General features: G+C 44.3%; 1 protein-coding gene and 1 long non-coding RNA gene across 6 annotated transcripts in view; one reads left to right on the top strand and one right to left on the bottom strand.

The window, feature by feature from the left end:
• Positions 1 to 3,451, top strand: part of LOC132591449 (uncharacterized) — a 62,569-nt gene extending 59,118 nt beyond the window's left edge. For both annotated transcript variants that reach the window (XM_088664461.1, XM_088664459.1), the window contains exon 3: positions 796 to 3,451. In XM_088664461.1, coding sequence (XP_088520587.1) covers positions 796 to 2,753 — 1,958 coding nt within the window. In that variant the 3' untranslated portion in view covers positions 2,754 to 3,451. The remainder of the gene's footprint in view (positions 1 to 795) is intronic.
• A 379-nt stretch (positions 3,452 to 3,830) lies between these two features.
• On the bottom strand, positions 3,831 to 20,968 carry LOC148686564 (uncharacterized). Of its 4 annotated transcripts, none has more exons than XR_015948645.1 (5): positions 20,590 to 20,968; positions 19,463 to 19,765; positions 15,207 to 15,404; positions 12,839 to 13,160; positions 3,831 to 3,958 (listed from the first exon to the last, which is right to left on the bottom strand). It is a non-coding gene; the product is annotated as an uncharacterized LOC148686564 (long non-coding RNA). The 4 variants fall into 4 exon arrangements; XR_015948644.1 differs by lacking the exon at positions 3,831 to 3,958 and adding an exon at positions 7,198 to 8,314; XR_015948642.1 differs by lacking the exon at positions 3,831 to 3,958 and having other exon boundaries at positions 11,872 to 13,160.
• Positions 20,969 to 21,421: the final 453 nt, after the last annotated feature.

Raw genomic sequence — 21,421 nt, 5'->3', positions numbered from 1 at the left:
GGGTATGTTTAGCCTGGAGAAGAGAAGGTTAAGGGGTGATATGATAGCCATGTTCAAATATATAAAAGGATGTCATATGGAGGAGGGAGAAAGATTGTTTTCTGCTGCTCCAGAGAAGCGGACACGGAGCAATGCTTTGATGGTGTTTCCTGCTTGGCAGGGGGTTGGACTGGATGGCCCTTGTGGTCTCTTCCAACTCTATTCTATGACCAAAGAGATGACTGACCTTGGAGATGGAATGGATTCCAGGATGGAGCCAAATAAATTCTATCCCAGATAAAAGCCAAGCAATATGTCAGTTAATACCAGCCAACAAAGGCAGTGAGAAGTATCGAAAGGCCTCACATCAAACTTTCTTCAGTTCTCCCTCTATCGCAAGCATTCCTTAACTTTGTTCAATAATGGATGTGAACCACGTCCCCTTTGCTCTGAGTAGGGTTGGGGTCCGGGGCAGCAATGCAGAGTTAGCAAGACTTATGCTAACCTGGCTGGGGGAGGGGTCACGTGGTGGGTTTGATGGTTCTGTGTCATCTGTGACCCGGTCACAGTATGCTGGCAGTTGGGGCCCCACTGGTTTCAAGAGAGTCAGGCGCCCCGCAGGCGTGCTCAAATGCTGGGGGGGTCGAAGATGTCACACATTGACAATGACACCAAGTTAGACTTCAAGGGTGTCCTCTTGAGGCCGAAATGGAGCACTCTCAATCTTGCTGTTGGGGGAGGGGGCAACAGCTTTGTTCAATAATCTGGAGCTGCATTTCTTCCTAAGGCTCTAATTAGCTTCTCTCTTCATTGCAGATGGTGATGAATTGGAAGGGACGAACAAGGGGGACCACAACAGAATCCACATAGAGGAGAAGCCAAATAAATATTCAGAGTGTGGAGAGAACATCCGTCAGAGCTCCCAGTCCTCTTCTCATCAGAGAAAGAGGTTCCTTCAGAGGAATAGTCTCACTTCACACGAAAGAACACAGAGGAGGGAGAACTTGTATCAGTGCAGAGAATGTGGAAAGAGCTTCAGTTTCAAGAATCTCACTTCCCATCAAAGAATTCATACGGGGGAGAAACCCTATCAGTGCTTGGAGTGTGGAAAGAGCTTCAGTCTCAAGCACAGTCTCACTTCCCATCAAAGAATTCATACGGGGGAGAAACCCTATCAGTGCTTAGAGTGTGGAAAGAGCTTCAGTCTCAAGCACAGTCTCACTTCCCATCAAAGAATTCATATGGGGGAGAAACCCTATCAGTGCTTCGAATGTGGAAAGAGATTCAGCAGGGGGATCCTTCTCACTTCCCATCACAGAATTCATACAGGGGACAAACCCTATCAGTGCTTGGAGTGTGGAAAGAGCTTCAGTCGGAAGGATCATCTCACTTCCCATCAAACAATTCATGCGGCGGAGAAACCCTATCGGTGCTTTGAATGTGGAAAGAGCTTCAGTCTCAAGCACAGTCTCACTTCCCATCAAAGAATTCATACAGGGGACAAACCCTATCAGTGCTTGGAATGTGGAAAGAGATTCAGTAAGAAGGATCATCTCACTTGCCATCAAAGAATTCATACGGGGGAGAAACCCTATCAGTGCTTGGAGTGTGGAAAGAGCTTCAGTCTCAAGCACAGTCTCACTTCCCATCAAAGAATTCATACGGGGGAGAAACCCTATCAGTGCTTGGAGTGTGGAAAGAGCTTCAGTCGGAAGGATAATCTCACTTCCCATCAAACAATTCATGCGGCGGAGAAACCCTATCGGTGCTTTGAATGTGGAAAGAGCTTCAGTCTCAAGCACAGTCTCACTTCCCATCAAAGAATTCATACAGGGGACAAACCCTATCAGTGCTTGGAATGTGGAAAGAGATTCAGTAAGAAGGATCATCTCACTTGCCATCAAAGAATTCATACAGGGGACAAACCCTATCAGTGCTTGGAATGTGGAAAGAGATTCAGTCGGAAGGATCATCTCACTTCCCATCAAACAATTCATGCGGCGGAGAAACCCTATCGGTGCTTTGAATGTGGAAAGAGCTTCAGTCTCAAGCACAGTCTCACTTCCCATCAAAGAATTCATACGGGGGAGAAACCCTATCAGTGCTTGGAATGTGGAAAGAGCTTCAGTCTCAAGCACAGTCTCACTTCCCATCAAAGAATTCATAAAGGGGACAAACCCTATCAGTGCTTGGAATGTGGAAAGAGATTCAGTTTCAAGAAGAATCTCACTTGCCATCAAAGAATTCATACGGGGGAGAAACCCTATCAGTGCTTGGAGTGTGGAAAGAGCTTCAGTCTCAAGCACAGTCTCACTTCCCATCAAAGAATTCATACTGGGGAGAAACCCTATCAGTGCTTAGAGTGTGGAAAGAGCTTCAGTCTCAAGCACAGTCTCACTTCCCATCAAAGAATTCATATGGGGGAGAAACCCTATCAGTGCTTCGAATGTGGAAAGAGATTCAGCAGGGGGATCCTTCTCACTTCCCATCACAGAATTCATACAGGGGACAAACCCTATCAGTGCTTGGAGTGTGGAAAGAGCTTCAGTCGGAAGGATCAGCTCACTTCACATCAAAGAATTCATACTGGGGAGAAACCCTATCAGTGCTTGGAATGTGGAAAGTGCTTCAATCGTAGCAGCTCTCTCACTTCCCATCACAGAATTCATACAGGGGACAAACCCTATCAGTGCTTTGAATGTGGAAAGAGATTCAGCAGGGGGATCTATCTCACTTCCCATCAAATAATTCATACGGGGGAGAAACCCTATTAGTGCTTGGAGTGTGGAAAGAGCTTCAGTCTCAAGCACAATCTCACATCCCATCAAAGAGTACATACAGAGGGGAAACCAAATAGGGAAAGTACTAAAGCAAAAATTATTAAACAACCCTTACAAAACACAATTGTATAGAAAACAGAAAGGGTGGAAGAATAACTGAAATCACCCTTTATCACCAGACTTGCTCATTTCATAGAAATTGCTTAGACAGTGGCTTGCAGATTTTGCTTAAGAAGAGGGGTAGACACTCTTCTTAAAATGAAAGCTTGGAGTCTGGGCCCCTGCAGGGAATAGGGGGGAAAGAGATTGGAATGTCTAAAAATGCAGCCAGGGAAAGGTTACCTCAAAAGAAATGTGACCCTCAGCCTCATCCCCTGTCAGAATTAGTGCAGCAAAGCATGCACCAAGTGGTGATGCTAGTTGCCAACCTTGGCTTTTTGCTAAGGGAGAGCATGTAACATTTTAATACTACATCATCAACACAAGGGTTGTAGGCTTTGAAATTTTTGTTTTTGTTTTTCAGATGCAGATCATTAGATGAAAACAATACCAGAATAGAGAGGTTTCATTTGGGTTTGTTACTGTTTGTTCCCTGATAAGTGCAGTTACCTTTTTTGTTGCAAGTTGTTGAAGTACTTGCTTTGTGCAAGTACTAAAGGATGTTCATTAAAAATTGTTTTTGAAGCAGAAAACATCTTGCTTGTGTTGGTTTATTGGTTAAATAAGTACAAGGTGTGGGCTTACTGTGAAAAGGAATAAAGTGTGTATGATTGCTTCAAAATGGTCATAACTTGCTTTGGCAACAAGAACAAAACGAGAAACGAACAAAATGAAAATAAGAAAGTTTTAAGTGTCATTTTTGAAATGTGTATATAGGAATAACCTTAATCTTTAAAAACAAGTTTATTGACAAAACTTTTTACTATCTATATAGAACCTTTACAAACATTTTTGAGAAGAGAAAACATGGATAATTATTAAGACCTGAACAAAATATGAACATTTAGAGGATGGTGTCCATAATAATCTCACCATCCTTATCTTTAACTCTAACTCGACCTGAAGCATACTACGTTTCTTGGCGCCCATCAGCATACATTGTCTTAACGGTACCGTCTGGATACTCCCGTCTCTTGAAATGGGCTGTATGCACTTCCTGCTGGCCATTCCTGAACTCGATAACCTTACTTCTTCCATCCCTTAAAATAGAAAGGCAACCTTTAAAACCAATGTTACATTATAGCTAAATTCTGCTGGGAGGTAAAATTAAGAATGCAGCTAATTGTTCTGTTGGTCTAACTGCCATACCTACTACAGCTGGCCTACTTAAAATGTAACTTTAAGCAGCATCTCTGCCTCATATCATTTGGGTTCTTCCCAATGTGTATTTTCAGCACAACAAATCTTAGCCTACACAGGAAGCATTCTTAAATTGCTGAGATTATCATTTTGACATCGCCACTCTGAGCCCAGCTTTGGCTGGGGAGGGCGGGATACAAATTAAATTTATTATTATCTGCCCAGCAGCTTCATGTTCTCTGGCACTCACCTTGTAGTCCTGAAACGCACGCACGCACACACACACTTATATACCGTGCTTAGTCGGGAATATCAAAGTCAGCTCAACAACTATCACTCTTCCCCCAATGGCGCGGGTGTGGAAGCTGTGGTCCTCCAGATGTTGTTGGACTCCAACTCCCATCAGGCCCTGTCAGCATGGCCAATGGCCCGGGATAGGGGAGGAGGGAGATATTTGATTCCCAACTCATTTAAAGCTGAATCAAACTCACACTTCTGCAAATGATATGTAAACTGAAACACAGCTTTGAAATTTTCATTGAATGATAGAATTGTAGAGTTGGAAGACCCCCCCCCCCCGTGGTCATTTTGTCCAACCCCCTGAAATGCAGGAATCTCAACTAAACCATCCATTTTACTATGCAGTTCACCAGCCAGAGTTTTATGAAAATCCATATATTAGGGGAAAGTTTCCATAAGAACGGATATAATGGTGAAAATAGCACAAAAAGATACAATGCATTGTGGGGAATGACTTGCTAAAATTTGCACAGTAGTCAAAACTGCATATAAAAATGTGCATATCTGGAGATATTTGCACTAAAATACTGGCAAATTTTTGTGACATGAGGATTTTTATTTTATTTTAAAAAATGTCCAAAAAATGTGGACAACCAAATTTAAGATAGGAAAAATGAGAAAATGTAAAAGACAAAATTGATAGATCTTTCCATCCATGGTCAGGGATGATAGGAGCTTCAGACCAACATGGCTACCCACCTGTATATAAATTCTGTTATGGTTTAATTGTTTCCCTCCCTCCCCAATGTTTTTAGCTGTTCCTGTTGTAACTGTAAGTCGCCTCGAGTCCCTTTCAGGGAGAAAAGCGGGGTACGTATAAATGAATGAAACAATGAATGAAGGTAGCGACAACTCCGGAGGACGACACCACCTCGCTTAACAGTTTCCCCGCCTTCAGGGCGTGGCGTCCCTCCCCTTCTCCTTTGAGTGACTTGCGCTCGCAAAGCATCAACGCCCTTGCTGCAGCTTCCGCCGCCACTGCCACCTGCTGGCTATGCAAGTGGTGAGCACCCTTCCTTCCCTCTCCCAGGACTACAGTATTTTCCCCAGCCACTCCAGGGCGCTCCCCTCTATCCCGCATGCACAGTCTCTGGCTCGGGAAGCGAGAGGGAGAGGGAAGGAGCGTCTTGGGGTGGCGGCGGCGGCCTCGCCTCACAGGTTGGTCCCCTTAGGCTGGGGAAGGCCCGTACCAGGCCGCCCCCTCCTCTCAGTAGTCCTGGCCCCTCTCTCGCCCTCGCACCGCCAGGCCCTGCCGTGAGGGTGTTGTAAGCCAAAAATGGCTTATCTTCTGAGTTAGCCAATAAAACTCAGAGACAAGAGGAGTTAGGAGTCCATTATGTTTATTGCAAAGCAATAAGGTTACAGTTGAATCTTTTCGAAATACTGCAACCCCGCCCAAAGGTCGGGCAGGAATTTATAACATTTCAGACAAAGGATTTTGATTTAACCAATCACATAAAGCATTACATCATTTAATATTTTAATATTAATCATTGTCTCATTTCATATTTAATACGTATGTCATTACCTAATCTAATACGCATGCGCAGTAAGCATTGCTAACTAGGCCAAGGATTGCTAGCTAGGCCTCTGATTCTCAATAATACGTTACATTGTGAGATAGTATGCGTGTTGGGAACCTGTGTTACGTGTACTATGTAACAATTTGTGTTCTAGCTTATTAATTATATCTTTGTGATTTGCGTGTTAGCTGACCTTCTGTTTTGGTAAAAGAACGGCATCTTGCTAGATCATCAGTTTCTTAAAGCAACAAGTTCCCATAATTCACTATTATAAGCATATTCTAGGATTTATAGGGATTTACATTATCACCTTAATTGGGGCCCTTTGGGCCCCTGCTACAAGGGGGCTGCCCGAGGTGGGGGAGAAGAGAGGCACACAATGGGTGCAGAGTCCGGCCTGAGCAAAAGAAGGGGCGGGCCTGGTCTAGCTTACACCCGTCTGCGACGACGGCAGCAGCCCACCCCGCCCCGATCTCGGCCTTATACCGAGCCCAACTAAGCTCAGTGATGTCTGCACTGGCTGGCAGTAGCTCTGCGGGGTTTGGGAGACGCCGCTGGGGGTTGAACACGGGACCTTCTGCACGTGGGGCGGGTGCACTGCCACTAAGCGAACGAACCCTAAAGCCCCGCCGTGTCGTTTTCCTCTTCGCTGGCCCGCACGCCCCATATTTCGCTTTGGCATCCCTTTACTTTCTCTCTCCCCCCCCCACACTCCTCCCTTCAGGATACTCCTGTCCCACCCCAGTCTTTTGCATTGCCGCCTTTACAGCTTGCACGTGACCGCCTATTCTCCCCCCCCCCAAATCATATTTTGCGTTGGCTTCCCGTCCTCTCACCTAGCCTACCCCCTCTCCCCTTTCAGCCGAAAATCAAGGTGTTCCCACCTCGTGATTGTCCAAGAACATCTGGAGGGCCATAGGTTCCTCCTCCCTGCTGTGCGAAGAATCTGCCTCAGGCCATCACACAGTCTAGTGTCCCAGCATCCTGTTCTCACAATGTTCTCCCTCAGTTTAATTCTCAGGTCAGAGCATTCCTTCCCTTCCTTATGTGTTCATAGTTTTCATCTACAGTATCTTAACTAACTTATCCTACTCTTTGTGCCTCCACCCCCACTTTAGCCTAAAGTCAGAATCTTTCTTTTCTCTTTGCCAGTTAGGATTGTCCCCTGCTGTGTTGTTCTATGTCTATGACATTACCCTGGGTGTAGCATTGTTTCAGGGTATTGGTGGTGGTGAGTAGCAGAGTCTGTTTGAAGAAAGAGCTCTATTTTGGGTGTCAAAATGGTTCTTTTTGTGGGAGAAAGCAAACATGAAAGCAAACATGAAATTTATCAGATAAAACATATTCTATGTTCTACAGTTCCACAAGAGTGTTATGGAGGTTTGTTTTGCATATTTCTGGTATGCTAAGCAGTTAGCTCAACAACTCTGGGCAACCCCCCCCCCCCAAAAGAAAGCTTAACAACTCCAGTCACTCTCCCTATTTTCTTAATTTGGAGTCCCCCAAAATAGGGGTCGTCTTATACACAGGGTGTGTGTGTTATACATGGAAAAATATGGTATATTGTACTGTGATTTACAGAGGTACTGCAATGTACAGGTTAGGGCCTGGGAGGCCTGGGTTCAAAACCTCACCCTTAAGCCCACTGTATGACCTTGGAGCAATTGCTATGATTTCTACTTTGGTGAATGATGTCTGCTGCTGCCTGCAATCTTCTGTCTACTTACATGAGAGTAAGTTGCACCAAGCTCCTTTCTTAATTCAACAGGGAAACAAGTCAGTGTGGTTGATGCAGTTACAGCAGCATTACTCACAAGGGAAGAGGATGGTGTCCTAGGCGCTGCCCACATGACTCCCTAGGTGCCGCACCAGCTCAAGGTCCCACTGTTCAGGCCCCACTGTTGGCATTCTGATTTGAAAGTCCCACCTACCGGTAGGGCCGCAGTTATGAACTGCTCTCCTCTAGCTTTTTACCCCACCCCAACCATACATCAACCAGAGCACACTTTAGGCAGACATCACAATTCTAGCTCTTTACTCCTGTTACTGCTTGCTCAGAGATGACGTGGCTGGAACTCGGAGACTTCTCGGTGCTCTGGGGAGTGTGTTAATAATGCCTTAGAACTGGATTCAAAAGAAATTGGCTGGACCTCCAGGTCAGGTTATCAGCCTGTACATCAGGAACTTGGGGTTTATGGTGCCTCAAACACCACATAGCTTGATGTCCGGTACACATTGCACAGTATCTACTTCCTCTTGTGTACAATCTAACTGCATTTCTAAAAAGAGTAGGTTGGGGAGGAGTGAGATGGGGAAAGGAGGGTGGGGTGGGGTAAAAAGAAATGAAAGAAGGAAGGCCAGATCGTGTCTCCGCTTTTCTCTTTTATTGAAGAAGAACAGGATATTTTAATGCCACCATCATCACAGAGGTGTCTGTGGAGGGGAATATATTGAATAAAAATGTATTGTTACTTTTGAATAAATGTTTTTTGAATAATCTATTTTTTTATTAAAAAAAAAGGAAAGAGAACAAATAGTGGAGGTTGGTCCATTAGGCCAATGCCCCACTGAGCTCAGCCTGCCCTTCTATGGGAAGGGTTACAGCTCAGTAATAAGAGCATCGGCTTTGCATGCAGAAGGTCCCAGGTTCAACCCCAACCCCAGCCTGATACCCTGGAGATCGGCTGCCAGTCAGAGTAGACATTACTGAGCTGGATGAACCAGTGGTCTGACTTGGTATAAGCCAGCTTCCTTTTATTCCTGTACTGGGGTTCATTCTCCCCCACCCCTATCCAATCTCTGTCTTTCGCAATAGGGGGACCAAGGGATCTAACAAGCAGCACTGGCTACTACTGGCTTTCTCAAGGTGGCTGGCATGCTCATCACATAGTGCAGTCCTGTGTACCTGGTGGCTGGTTGGTATGTAGCCAGCATGGAAAAGGGGGGGTAGGGAAGCTGGGTCAGGACTGTGGCTGGCCATACCGTACCTTTGAAGCACATTCCTCCACCTCAAAGAATTCAGGACATTGCCATTCGTTAAAGGTAGTGAGGAATTGCAACTCTCTGAGGAGTAATCTACAGTGCAGAACCCTAGGGACAGGGGACTCAGCTACACTGGCAAAGAAAAAGAGCTTTATATGCACTGTATATACATTATAACACTCTGACACCAGATGGGGCTATGGAGTTCTGTTTTTGCCGATTTCTCGTACAAAGTTTACAAGGCGTTTAACTGAAACACTTCTCTGATGTGTCTAGAATCCAGCGAGAGAGAACCTTGTAAGTGGATTCGCCCTGCTTCATTATTAAAGGCTGTGAGGGAAGGGCTTGTCTACTGTTGGGACAACTTTGTAGCTTCCATTTGGTTGTGAAATTTTTGCCTTGTTCATGAGCCTTGGAATCTTGACATTCCATGCTTGCTGCTGAGCTTGTGCTGCCACTCACCTGAATAAATATCCCTTCCTTATTTTCAAGTGAGAGTTGCTGTCATATTTTGGGACAGGAACTCGGCAACCACAGATGTATGACAGGAGGAATGAGCCATTGCCGCCAACTGCACTTTATTCCCACTACAAATAGGTGGGGTGGATTCTGATCGGGATCACAGTGGGGCCCAAGGCATTTTTGAAATCAAATAATGCAGCCAAAAATACAATAAAAATCATGTTATGTCATCATGATTGACAGGTATCATTGTGTCATCAGGTGATTGACAAACTTTGCTTTTAAGCAGTAACCGTAATAGTAATGTTGTCCATATGAAGTACGCTTACTTTTTAAAAGTCCCCCCCCCCCCGTACTGCAAATTGCTGTTTGTTTTTGTGGAAGGCACAACCCGTTTTTTGTGTTTGTTCAGCTTGCGGTTCCTTTGAAGGCTGTAGACAGCTAGGAAGCATTTTTACAATGGCCATCACCTCCCATAAATATACGTCATTGCTTGGGCATTGAGTTAGCAGTTGTACTGAAACCTCTCTTTCCCGCAAAAAACTGTGGGATGCAAGACTAGAAAATAAGGGCTTCACATGACCAAGAACCAATTTATTGGTGCTGTGCTTCACAAAACAACACTTTCAATTTCAGTACAGGTTTTGGGTGACCCAAAAAAGCATGTTGCTTAACCATTCCGAGTTTTAAAATCTTTTTTTGACCCAGTTTTCCTGCCAGCTTAGTTTAGTCAAAGAGGGAAAATTATAACATAACTTGCATGTAAAATTTGAAGCTTGTGTAGTAATGAACATAGCTTTGTGATTGGACAGAAAATAAAGGAAACATACTCCTGTAACGCATGGGGTTAGAATAGATGGTCCTCAGGGTCCCTTCCCACTCTATGATTCTATCCCTATTCCTATGTACAAGAGAAAGCAGGGGAAGGGAATTTCCAGCCTGGGGTGTAGATGTTACCCTCCAGGCCCCTTTATCTGGTGCTCAAATATCTTCCTAGCTAACAGCCTCCACTTTTTCACACACACATTATTTTGTTTGTTCTGCTTGGGTGGAATCCGTTCTTCAGCTATGAAAACGACTCTTTCTTGTCTGGGTGGAGAATAGGGAAAGGTGTGACAGTGTGCCTAGGAATCAGCCTACTGCAAAAAGGTAAAAAATTACAGTATGTCCATTGCCCACTTTTGCCTCTTGCTCCACCCACCACTGGCATGTGTCCCTCTGAAGGTTGTTTAGGAAGGCATGTGGCCCTTGAGTTAAAAAGCGTTCCCCAGTCCTGCAGTAAAACCTCAAACAGTTGTTGAGGGATTTTATTAGTCCACCTTGGAGCTAATAGCATCCTAAGGTGGAAGGGGACATCAGACAAGTGCAGAGCAGTGGGGCACTTGCTCTTGGCCCTGCTCCCAGTGTTGGGCACCTTGTCTGGCCCCACAATTAGACACCCAGGAGTTACTCTGATTGTCTGTAATGAGAATGTCCATGCACCTGCTTGTGCCTATGCCAAGGCTCCTCGACTTTTTAGGTCTGGTGGCATATTTGAAAATCTAAGAACCACAGCTTACCCACTTCACAGACAAAAAACTGGCAGAACCTAATAAACAGGCAAAGCACCAATATACACCGCAAAACAAATAAAATGCAGACAAAAATGGACAGTGGGTCTTGCTGAGCACCACCAGGATATCTAAGGGTGCCAGGTTGGTGATCTCAGGGCTAAGCTTTCACTCCTCCATTGTCTCCTGAGACAGACAGATGCCAACAAAAGGAGTAGCCTTGATAAAGCAATGTCAGTGTAGCCACCCATTTCCCATAGCTGGTTAGATAGATGCTTGCTGAGAAGCTTTTCAGCAGAGCATAAAGTCATTGCCCACCCTGCTGTTGCCACCTCCAGTCACTTATTCAGTGGCATACTGCTCCTGATGTTGGGCGCTCCATGCAACTATCATGCTAACAGCTATTTAATTCCATGATCCTCCACAAACTTGTCTAATTTTACTTTAAAGCCACCATTTCTACTTAGTTTAATTGTTACAAAAGCCTCTTGTGATTTATTTGAGGGAGAGCAAGATGGAACATTTGTACAATGCTTTTCTTTGGGAACATTCATTCCAAAATGCTTTGCTGATGTTCCTTCCTGTATAACATTGAGCTTTCCTTACCCAAACCATGCAGCTACCCTTCCCATACCCATATCACACAGATGAACACTGTTTATCTCTATGATCATATAGGACCAGAATGACATGGAACAGTGCTATCCATGGTGCTGATCACCACATAATGCTATTTAAAATAGCCTTTCTCAACCTTGGGTCCCCAGATGTTGTTGGACTACAACTCCCAGCATCCCTGACCACTTGTCCAGTTACCTAAGGATGATGGGGTTTGTATCCAACAACATGTGGAGACCTAAAGTTGAGAAAGGCTTATTTAAAACAAATATGGTGTTGCATTTGGATTTTGGACATTCAGAATATAATGTAAAAGAACCCAACAACTGGGAACATACACCCCAATCCTACCCATGATCAAGCAGAAATAAGACCCACTAAGTTCAAAGTGATTTATTATTAGGCAAGTCTGCATAGGATTGCAGGCATAACATTGGAAATTACTGTGATAGATCAGTTCCAAATCCCCAGCTTGTGTAAGGGAAATCTCTTATAATCCTCTCTGTATTCAGAGGTTTACTTGTTCACAGCATTGATTTAGCTACCCTGGAATACTGCAGCCCATTATCAGTTTGGATTATAAAGTGGATTCCTTGAATATCAAGGGATGCAACACTGTATATTCAGCATCACACTAGTATTCAAAGGTCATTAGGGCCATTCCCTTCTGCTTATGCTAGCAAAACTGTGGCTGTTAGATTTGCCTTTGAAGACTCTTTGGAAAACTCAGTTAACTCAGAATGTGGCTGCCTAATTAGTAACTGGGATTGGGCATTGCTATTGTATTATATCTGGCACTTAAGAATTTAAGTAGAGCTCTACTGGATCAGGCCAAAGGACAATTAGTTCAACATCCTGGTCACACAGTGACCAACCAGATGCCCAAACAGGCCCTGAGGGCAACAGGGCTCTGATGATTTTCAGCAACAGGTATTCAGGAGCATTCTGCTTCCAGCAGTGGAGACAGAAATGGCTAGCAACCACAGTTAGCCTTATTCTCAATGAATTTATCTAATCCTCATTCAAAGCCATCAGGCACCTACCTGATCATCTTTCTATCCCCCAGTGAAGACCTGTTTATTTCCCAAGTTTTTTATATAGAATTTTAATCTTGTTTATTGATTTACATTGGTCTTGGTGCTACTGGTTGTCCCCTAGTGCAGGGTTTCCCAAACTTGGGTCTCCTGCTGTTTTCGGACTACAATTCCTATCATCCCTGACTTCTGGGCCTCCTAGCTAGGGATGATGGGAGTTGTAGTCCAAAAACAGCTGGAGACCCACATTTGGGAAACCCTACATGAGCCTGTTCCTGTTATTGATGGGTGAAGGTTAGGGCTTGACTTACTGCTTTTCTTTCTTGCTTGCTGTAGCACAGGAGTTCATGTTTGGTATGCAGAAGACCCCATGTTCAATCACTGGAATCTGCAGGTATGAGTGAGAAACATCCCAGTCTGAGATCACTGGAGAGCCACTGCCAGTCATTGAAGAGAGCACTGAACAGTTTCATAGACACATACATTTAGAAGAGGTCATAGCTTAGTTTATGGAATTTGAGAAAATGCAGAACAAAGCTGAGGTGTAGGAGGTTAGCAGTTACATGGTCTGGATTCTCCATATAAAGTGAGAGAATGGAAGATGCCGATTCCAGATTAAATAAGAATGGACACCTAGGTGGAAAACAAGAGAGAAGAAAAAAATAAAGACACTGAGAATCCTGTGTATTATCAGAGAACCCCACATGCAGGTAGTATCAAGATACAGGGAACCGGGCAGAGGGCCTTCTCGCTAGTGACACCCGCCCTGTGGGACACCCTCCTGCCAAATGTCAAAGAGATTAATAATTATACAACCTTCCATAGACATCTGAAGGCAGCCCTGAATCAAGAAGCTTTTAATGTGTGGTGTATCATGTGTTTGTATTCTGTTGGAATATAAACCCAGAGTGACCGAAGCAACCCATTCAGATGGGCAGGTACAAAAAAAATAAATTATTATTACTATTATCTCATCTGCGCTTCAAGTATACTGTTCTTACTCTATGAATGTTGCTGCTCAGTATCACAATCTGAAATCTGACTTCTCAAGCTCATTGAAAGGAGATGAAATCCACTACGGAGTAATGCATACAATCTATGTCTAGCTCAAACAACAATTGCAAAAGAGTTTGACTTTGGGAGGGTTTAAACACACACACAGCACTCTCTTCCTGTAATGAAATTACCATGGGGAATTTCTCAGGGGAGAACACATAGCTCAATCTCATTTAGTCCAGAGGAATTTCTGTCAAGGTGAATTGACTTTCCTTCATTAAAATCGAGAAATGCTATTAACTATCTATGCTCCCCAACCCCCTTTCTTCATTCACAGAGTATAGATTCAATAATAAACACAGCAGCATATTTTCAAAGGGAAGAGATGATGAAATATTTGGACAGGCAGCATAATACCAACTTGCAACATTTGCATCATTAGCCGGCCTGGAAGCAGGTTCTGCTTCTGGGCTTTTATTGCTTTCATACAGCTCCTGGTGATACGCAACATTTTCTTTAAAAATAAAAATAAAAAAATCCACCCCACCCCCACCCCCCGTTTTAGTAAACTTTAGAACTTGTTCCATAAACCTGGCATAACCTCTTTGTATTTTAATACCCTCATGCTTGATCTGCCTCACTACCTAAGGAGACCCCAGGAAAATTTGGCAGCTAATTGATAATGGGTGGGTATATTATTCATCCTTTGTCCAGTAGCAGCTGTGGATTTTAAAGGGAGAGAGTAGCCTTGAGTAGAGGATTCACTCTGTGCTAGCTAGGAACACGGACAGCCCACCCATACGGCAAGGCGAGGCAACAGGTTGATCTCTCCCCTCCCCCGCTTTCTCCTGATGTAGATCTTCCCTCACACCTTCTTCCCAGGAGGGGGGGCATTTTGGGACCACCTCAGGTGTTAAAATGTCTTGGGTTAGCTTTGCGACCCAGGGTCACTGGGAGTTGATCACTAAGGGAGACCAGCAACATATGGAAGACTGCAGATTTCTCTGGTACAGATTGAGCCCCCTGCCCCCTTTTCTTTAAAAATGTTGTTTGTTTGTTTTCCAGATATTGAGCCTGTCTACATACTTAGCATTGGGGTGGGGGGGGGGAGGTTTCCCTGGTGCATTTTTGTACATTGTGATTTAAGATTGTACACACATTTGTACGATAACATCACCCAAAGTGGCAGGAGCTATCCATGTACACATAGGTAGGCATGCTTTCAAACTCTCTCTATTCTGCTCAGTTTGTGTTTCATTCTGCTCTCTATTCTGCTCAGTTTGTGTTTCTACAGGCACTCTACACACATATAAAAACTGTTATGAAAATGCTTTTTAAAAAGCGTTTTTAAAAATGCATTTAATTTTCCATAAGGCTCACCATCGCCATCTGTGCCACATTGTATATTGCATTTTAAACACACTTGAAATGTTTTATTTGCAGCTGTATAGCCGAGTCCTATACACACACACACACACACACACTGTTGTGTCAATAAACTGATATACAGAAGATATGGGATGCAGATGGCACTGTGGTCTAAACCACTGAACCTCATGGGCTTGCTGATTGGAAGGCTGGCATTTGGAATCTGCACAACAGAGTGAACTCCCGTTGCTCAGTCCCAGCTCCTGCAAGCCTAGCAGTTTGAAAGCATACTACTGCAAGTAAATAAATAGGTACCTCTGTGGCGGGAAGGTAAACAGCGTTTCCATGTGCTCTGGTTTCCGTCATGGTGTCCAGTTGCACCAGAAGCGGTTTAGTCCTGCTGGCCCATGACCTGGAAAGCTGTCTGTGGACAAACGCTGGCCTGAAAGCGGGATGAGTTCTGCAACCCCATAGTCGCCTTTGACTGGACTTAAGCATCCAGGGGTCCTTTACCTTTATACAGAAGATACATAATGGGATATGGAGGCAGCTAAGTTACTACGCTGCTTCCTGTTTTGCCTGTTTTGTTCACAGACAAGTTAAACATGATAAGGGGGAGTGGCCTCAATAGGAAGTCCTCTCTGTGTACACATGTACATAGAAAATGCTTGAGAAGTCCAGGGCTCTCTTTTTTTTCAGCCAGAACTCACTGATACTCAGTGTCTGCACCTCTCAGGTGAGAGTCATTGCCATTATTAGAGAACAAGGTAGGGGGTGTTCATGGTGAGTTCTGGTTCTAGAAAAAGAGCACTCAAGAAGTCCATTCTCGGCAGACAACGAATTACAACAATTCCCACAGGATGTGTTTCAGATTGACAAATAGTGTGGGATGGGAATGATGCAATGTGCAGGTAAATTCAATGTGCACAGCACCTCAAAAAGTCATTTGCATCCAGCACTGAAAGCACATTATCATGCCCTATGGTGTCCAAAGAAGATTTTTGATTAAGCAGGATAACAGCTCACAAGAGTGAAACAGAACCCAGCAAATGTCCTTTAAATGTCTCTGGTCTTGTTTCCCTGCCTCACTGGCTCTGGTGTTGCCTCAGACTAAGCTGAATGCCTAAATAGTTCAGATTCATGTCAGAAGAGGCTCAAGCTGACAAGAGAGAGGAAGAGCAGACTTCTTGTCTCCAGGCCCCTGCTAGGGTGAGGATAAAAAGTTCAGATGGTAATTCAAACGGAGAATTGGCAATTTAAGACGAGAAAGTAGAACATGATGATTCTTTTGTGTGTGTGACAGCTTCCCTATAGAGCACAGCACAGGTCTTCATAGAGGCCAAGTGCCCTGCTGTAAAAGCTAGGTTTGCAGCAGGTTTAGGTAGAGGAGAGATAATATAATAGCATTAGTGCTCAGTGCTATACTACTACTCAGAATGCATACACACCGTGCATTTATAGCACACACACAAGAATCCTGGGAACTGTAGTTTACCTCCTGTACAGGACTGCAATTCCCAGCACCCTTGAAAAACTAAAATCCCCAATCCTTGTGGGTGGGGGATGTGCTTCACATGTACTTTAAATGCATGGTGGTAATGTGGCAATAATAGCTAGTAACTGCAGTAGTTGCTAGAGAATCTCACTGGGATCCATTCCTTTCCATTCACAGTTCTGGGGTAGCAAAGTATACATACCAACCCATTATTAGCTAATGGCATGGTTATAATTTAGGGTTGCATAACGTAAGAAGCGGTTGGCGCTGTGCGTTAAACCACAGAGCCTAGGGCTTGCCGATCAGGTGGTCAGCGGTTTGAATCCCCGCGACGGGGTGAGCTCCCATTGTTCGGTCCCAGCTGCTGCCAACCTAGCAGTTCAAAAGCACATCAAAGTGCAAGTAGATAAATAGGTGGGAAGGTAAACGGGATTTCCGTGTGCTGCTCTGGTTCGCCGGAAGTGGCTTTGTCATGCTGGCCACATAACCTGGAAGCTATACGCCGGCTCCCTCGGCCAATAATGTGAGATGAGCACTGCAACCCCAGAGTCGGTCACGACTGGACCTAATGGTCAGGGGTCCCTTTACCTTACCGTAAGAGGCAGGCAGTGGTGGCCAACTGCTATTCAAGAGCAGTTATGGCTCACCCTTAAAGATGAATGGACTTCACGGTCATTTGCTTTATGATTAAGAGATGTCAAACTAGTCCTCCAAATAACTCCCCCCATTATTTGTTATTGCTTTTGTTTCCATGTTTATTTCATGCCTTCTGCAGGATAGCTTGCCTCGGGATGGTTCGCCCCAAAGGAACAACCTTACTATTACCATGTCAAGGTTACGCCACAGTGTTTCATGGGCATGCCATGAACTTGTCCACACTTCTGCTTGCCCTGTGCCTAGAAAGCACAGATCTGAGCAGTTTCCCATTTATTCTGTGCTTTCTAGGCAAGAGTTTGAGCAGTTTTACCTTTGCTGCATCATTTCCCCTGGAAAACCCACTCTTTAGTGCTAAATCTTCAGTCCAGGGAGAACCCAATTGATATTTGCTTCAATTCAGCAGTAAACAGTGGGTTTTCCCCAAAGGGAAAGTGACAGGGCAAATGGGACTGGGGATGAGTCTGTAGTGAAACATTCTATTGACTGCACAACACCGGCTCTCAGACCTCATCACAGTACACACAAATGCACAGAGTCATAGAATCATATAATTGTAAAGTTGGAATGGACCACAAGGGTCATCTAGTGCAAGGATCTTTCCCCCCAATATGGGGCTTGAACCCACAACATTGATGTTAAGAGTCTCATGCTCTACCAATCAAAGTGCCTGCAGAACAGACGCAGCCATTGTGCCCCCCCCCATTTTCCAGTTGCTTTATCATTCTTCCGTGTATAACAGACTCATAGTTCTGAATTTGATGTCTGGTCTGCTTTTCCAGAAAACCTTCTAAGTCCACATCACCAAACAAAGAAGACAAAGGCTTTGGGGTCAAACACAATCAGCCAGCATGCTAAGTCAATTCTCTGCACAACCTTTCCATCTCTATTTTATTTTTTTAAGCCTGCCCCCACACCTTGGGCTCAGATTGCTAAGCCCCGTAGGGATGTTAAGAAGCCTTTTTCTGTGGGTCACTGGGGGGGGGGGAAGGCACTTAGGCTGAAACTGATTCATTTTCCTTCCGCTGGAAAACAGCCAGGTCTTATAAATGGCCAAAGGATGGCTTTAGGATTGCCTACACAATGCCACTGTGAAGCTTTTCCTGTTGCAAGTCTGCATGGAGAAGGAGTGTCTGTGTGATGTTACCATAATCAGCACAGAGCAAAGTCTTACCCCAAACCCAAAACATGTGTGGAAAACCTACATTGCAGTATTATTAGAATTATTAATCCAATTTATTCATATAACACCTTTTTCTCACCCCAAACCTCCCCAAAATGCTGAACAGCAGGGCTTTTTTCAGCCAGAACTCACCAGAACTCAGTTCCTGCTCCTCTCAGGTGGGCACTGTTGCCATTATAAGAGAACAAGGGAGGTGTTCATGGTGAGTTCCAGCAACATTTTCTCTAGAAAAACAGCTCTGTTGAACAACATATTAAAACTACCATAGAGTACAATAAAATGTCCATAGATCAATCAGCAAGCAAAAACATGTAAGTGATGAATCCTAACTATAGGAAGTCAGCAAAGTCCAAGCTGGAATTAGATACTCAAATTCCAACCATGAGTCCTGTCTGAGCGATCAGATGAGTGTGGGTCCGAGTGTTAAGGATTTGGAATGAGGCCACATGGCTGTAATGAACAGAGTTTGGAATCAGTCTAACCATTACCTTGCCCCACCCCAACACGGGCCTTTGGGGAGACCTATGCTGTTGTATGTTAACTGAGTCAAGAGGGACTCAGTATCTCTGCCTCAGCGAGCATGAGGAATTTACACCAGTGTAGATATAGCTGAACCCTGGCTGATCTAATAAAGCCCAAGATTTGCCAAATCCAAACTGCATCACCCCAGCGGATCTTGGATTTCAATTGTGCTGTAAATCAGCAAAATCTCATCGCAGGAAGAGAGCCAAAGGAAAGGTTTCAGAAGCTAGGGGATTAAAGGGTACTCTCACTAACTCTTCATCCCCCCCCCAATTAACAACAAAACAAAACAAACAGTCTGGGGGTGGGGATAATTTAGGACGCCTGCTGGTCTGGCTTTCCAGGACAAGGGCAACTGATACAAAATAAACATTAGCTGAGTGAATTAGGGATGCAAGATTTAGGTGGCCATCCTCAGCACACTACTAGGGAGGAAGTTTCACAGAACACGCTATTTCTTGGTCCCTACGTTTTAGTACCATTTATCACACAACCCCTCCCTTCCCACAGCATGCAGTCACTTCAGTGCACTCATGGACCCCCCACTCCCTCAACCCATATCATGCTCCACCCAACTTCTTGGTGCCAGCCAACAAATCATCAACAAATTGTCAGTGAATAGAGAAAAGTTTTTCTCCCTCTCTCATAACACTAGACCTCATGAACATCCAGTGAAGCTGTAGGATTCAGAACAGGTAAAAGGGGGTGGGGACGGACCTTATTCATGCAGTACACAAACTGGAACTCACTCCCACAAGAGGCAGGGATGCCCACTAACTTGGATGGCTTTAGAAGACAATTGGACAAATCCATGGAGGAGAAGGTCATCAATAGCTACTAGCCTGAATGTGCTCTGCCTCTAATAGTCAGAGGCAGCAATGCTTCTGAATACCAGTTGCTGGAAGCCACAGGAGGGGAGAATTGCTCTTGTGCTCAAATCCTGCTTGAAGGTTTCCCAGAGGCATCTAGTTGGTCATTGTGAGAGCAGAATTCTGGAGCAAGCCACTGGCCTTCTCCTAACTGAAGATCCAAACAAACTGAGGTAAGAATGATGCTATCTGGGGCTCTAGGCACTAAATCATAACAAACACCCTCACCAACACTTAGCCCCCACCCTCTCACTTAGGGCCACATTGACTCCTCTCCTAACTTCCCCTCAGGACAGAATTCTTTAGCACCAAACTAGCCTCCCAGCCTTAACTTTACTCACTCCATGTACCTGGCTGTCAACTGATACTTGTGCATCCAGTGCAGAAGTTCCCCCTCCCCCAGATGACTTGTGTATATTTTTTTTAAAGTTCCCAGCGTTTAAATAAAGCTAGTGCTATTTACAACTGCCTGCAAAATTTGCAAGTGTGCACCCTGAATCTCTTAAAAGGCTACTTCTGCAGCAGCTGAGCAAGAAATATTTTGTCCTTGATTGATATGCAAATTTCAGCTAAACTAATTGGATTTCACAGCTGCCTCCCAGGATCCCATGCATTATTCATAGAGTTTGATTCTGCGCTATGGAGGATGTTAGAGCTAATAAGCTGGAACCCTAGCAAAATTCGAAACAAAAGAGTCATCACAATCTATATGGCCACACTTGAGTCAGATGACTCTTAATTTCCTACTGGATCAATGCAAAATAACCCATTCCCAATGCATCTAAAATCACAGAGTCATAGTATCCTACCGTAGACCTGGAAGGAGCAGTTTAACCCCTGCTCAGTGAAGAATCTGTAATGTAGTATAAAATGACAGCATTCTAACAGATAACCATGCTTTACTTAAAGTGTCTTCATCAAAGGAGAGCCCAGAATCTACTAAGGCAGTCAGTTTCACCATTGAACTGTTCTTACTGTTTGGAAGTTTCATCAAAGTCAGCTTTCTTGCTATTTCCACCTGTTGGCAGTAGTCTGGCCTTCTGGAAAAACCTCTTCTGTGTGACAGCCCTTCAGATACTTGAAGGTAGCTTTCATGTGTCTACTTTAATCTTCTCCAAAGGCCAGACAATGGTTGTGTCCTGGTTCCTCCGTCCTAAAACAGGCAGACAGAGACTCTTACTTGGAAGTAATAAAGAGATCATTATTCAGGCAAGTAGCCATGCGGCAGACATAAAGCTCAGGAGTCATGATTCAGGAGGTTAGGAGCAAAGCAAGAAGTTAAGGATTGGACAGAAGCATCAAATGTCCATAGGTACTTGTGTTTCACCCACAACCTCAGTTTTTCTTGTGCAAAAAGCTCTGTGTGCAAACAGGGAACTTAGACAGGGGCATGTCGGCCTAACCTACCTCATACAAGCTCATTCAGCTCCAGCTTATCTTTCATCTCTGATTCTTCTCTATGTTCCCTTCTTTGGTCTCTGCTGTAGGGTTCTTTCTTTCTTGTTAACCCCACCCCCATCCCAATTATTTCCCTAGATATCACATCTTTATTCTTTTCCTCCCCCTTATCACTCCCTGTCTATTGCTAGTAAAAAAAATAAAAAATAGTCGCTAATCTTATTCTCCTCCTTTCTCTTTTAAGTGTCCCATTTATTTTGGTGGTAGTTTTTGTTCCTCCTCCATTTTTTAATTTTATTATACAGACCTTGGGACTCATAGTGGATAACTTGATGAAGGTGTTGACCCAGTGTGTGGCAGCTATGACAAAGGCAAATTCCATGCTAGAGATCATTAGGAAAGGGATTGA

The sequence above is a fragment of the Zootoca vivipara genome, chromosome Z2 (genome assembly GCF_965207765.1).
Source record: "Zootoca vivipara chromosome Z2, rZooViv2.hap1.1, whole genome shotgun sequence".
NCBI lineage: Eukaryota > Metazoa > Chordata > Lepidosauria > Squamata > Lacertidae > Zootoca > Zootoca vivipara.
This window is presented reverse-complemented; position numbering and strand designations above follow the sequence as displayed.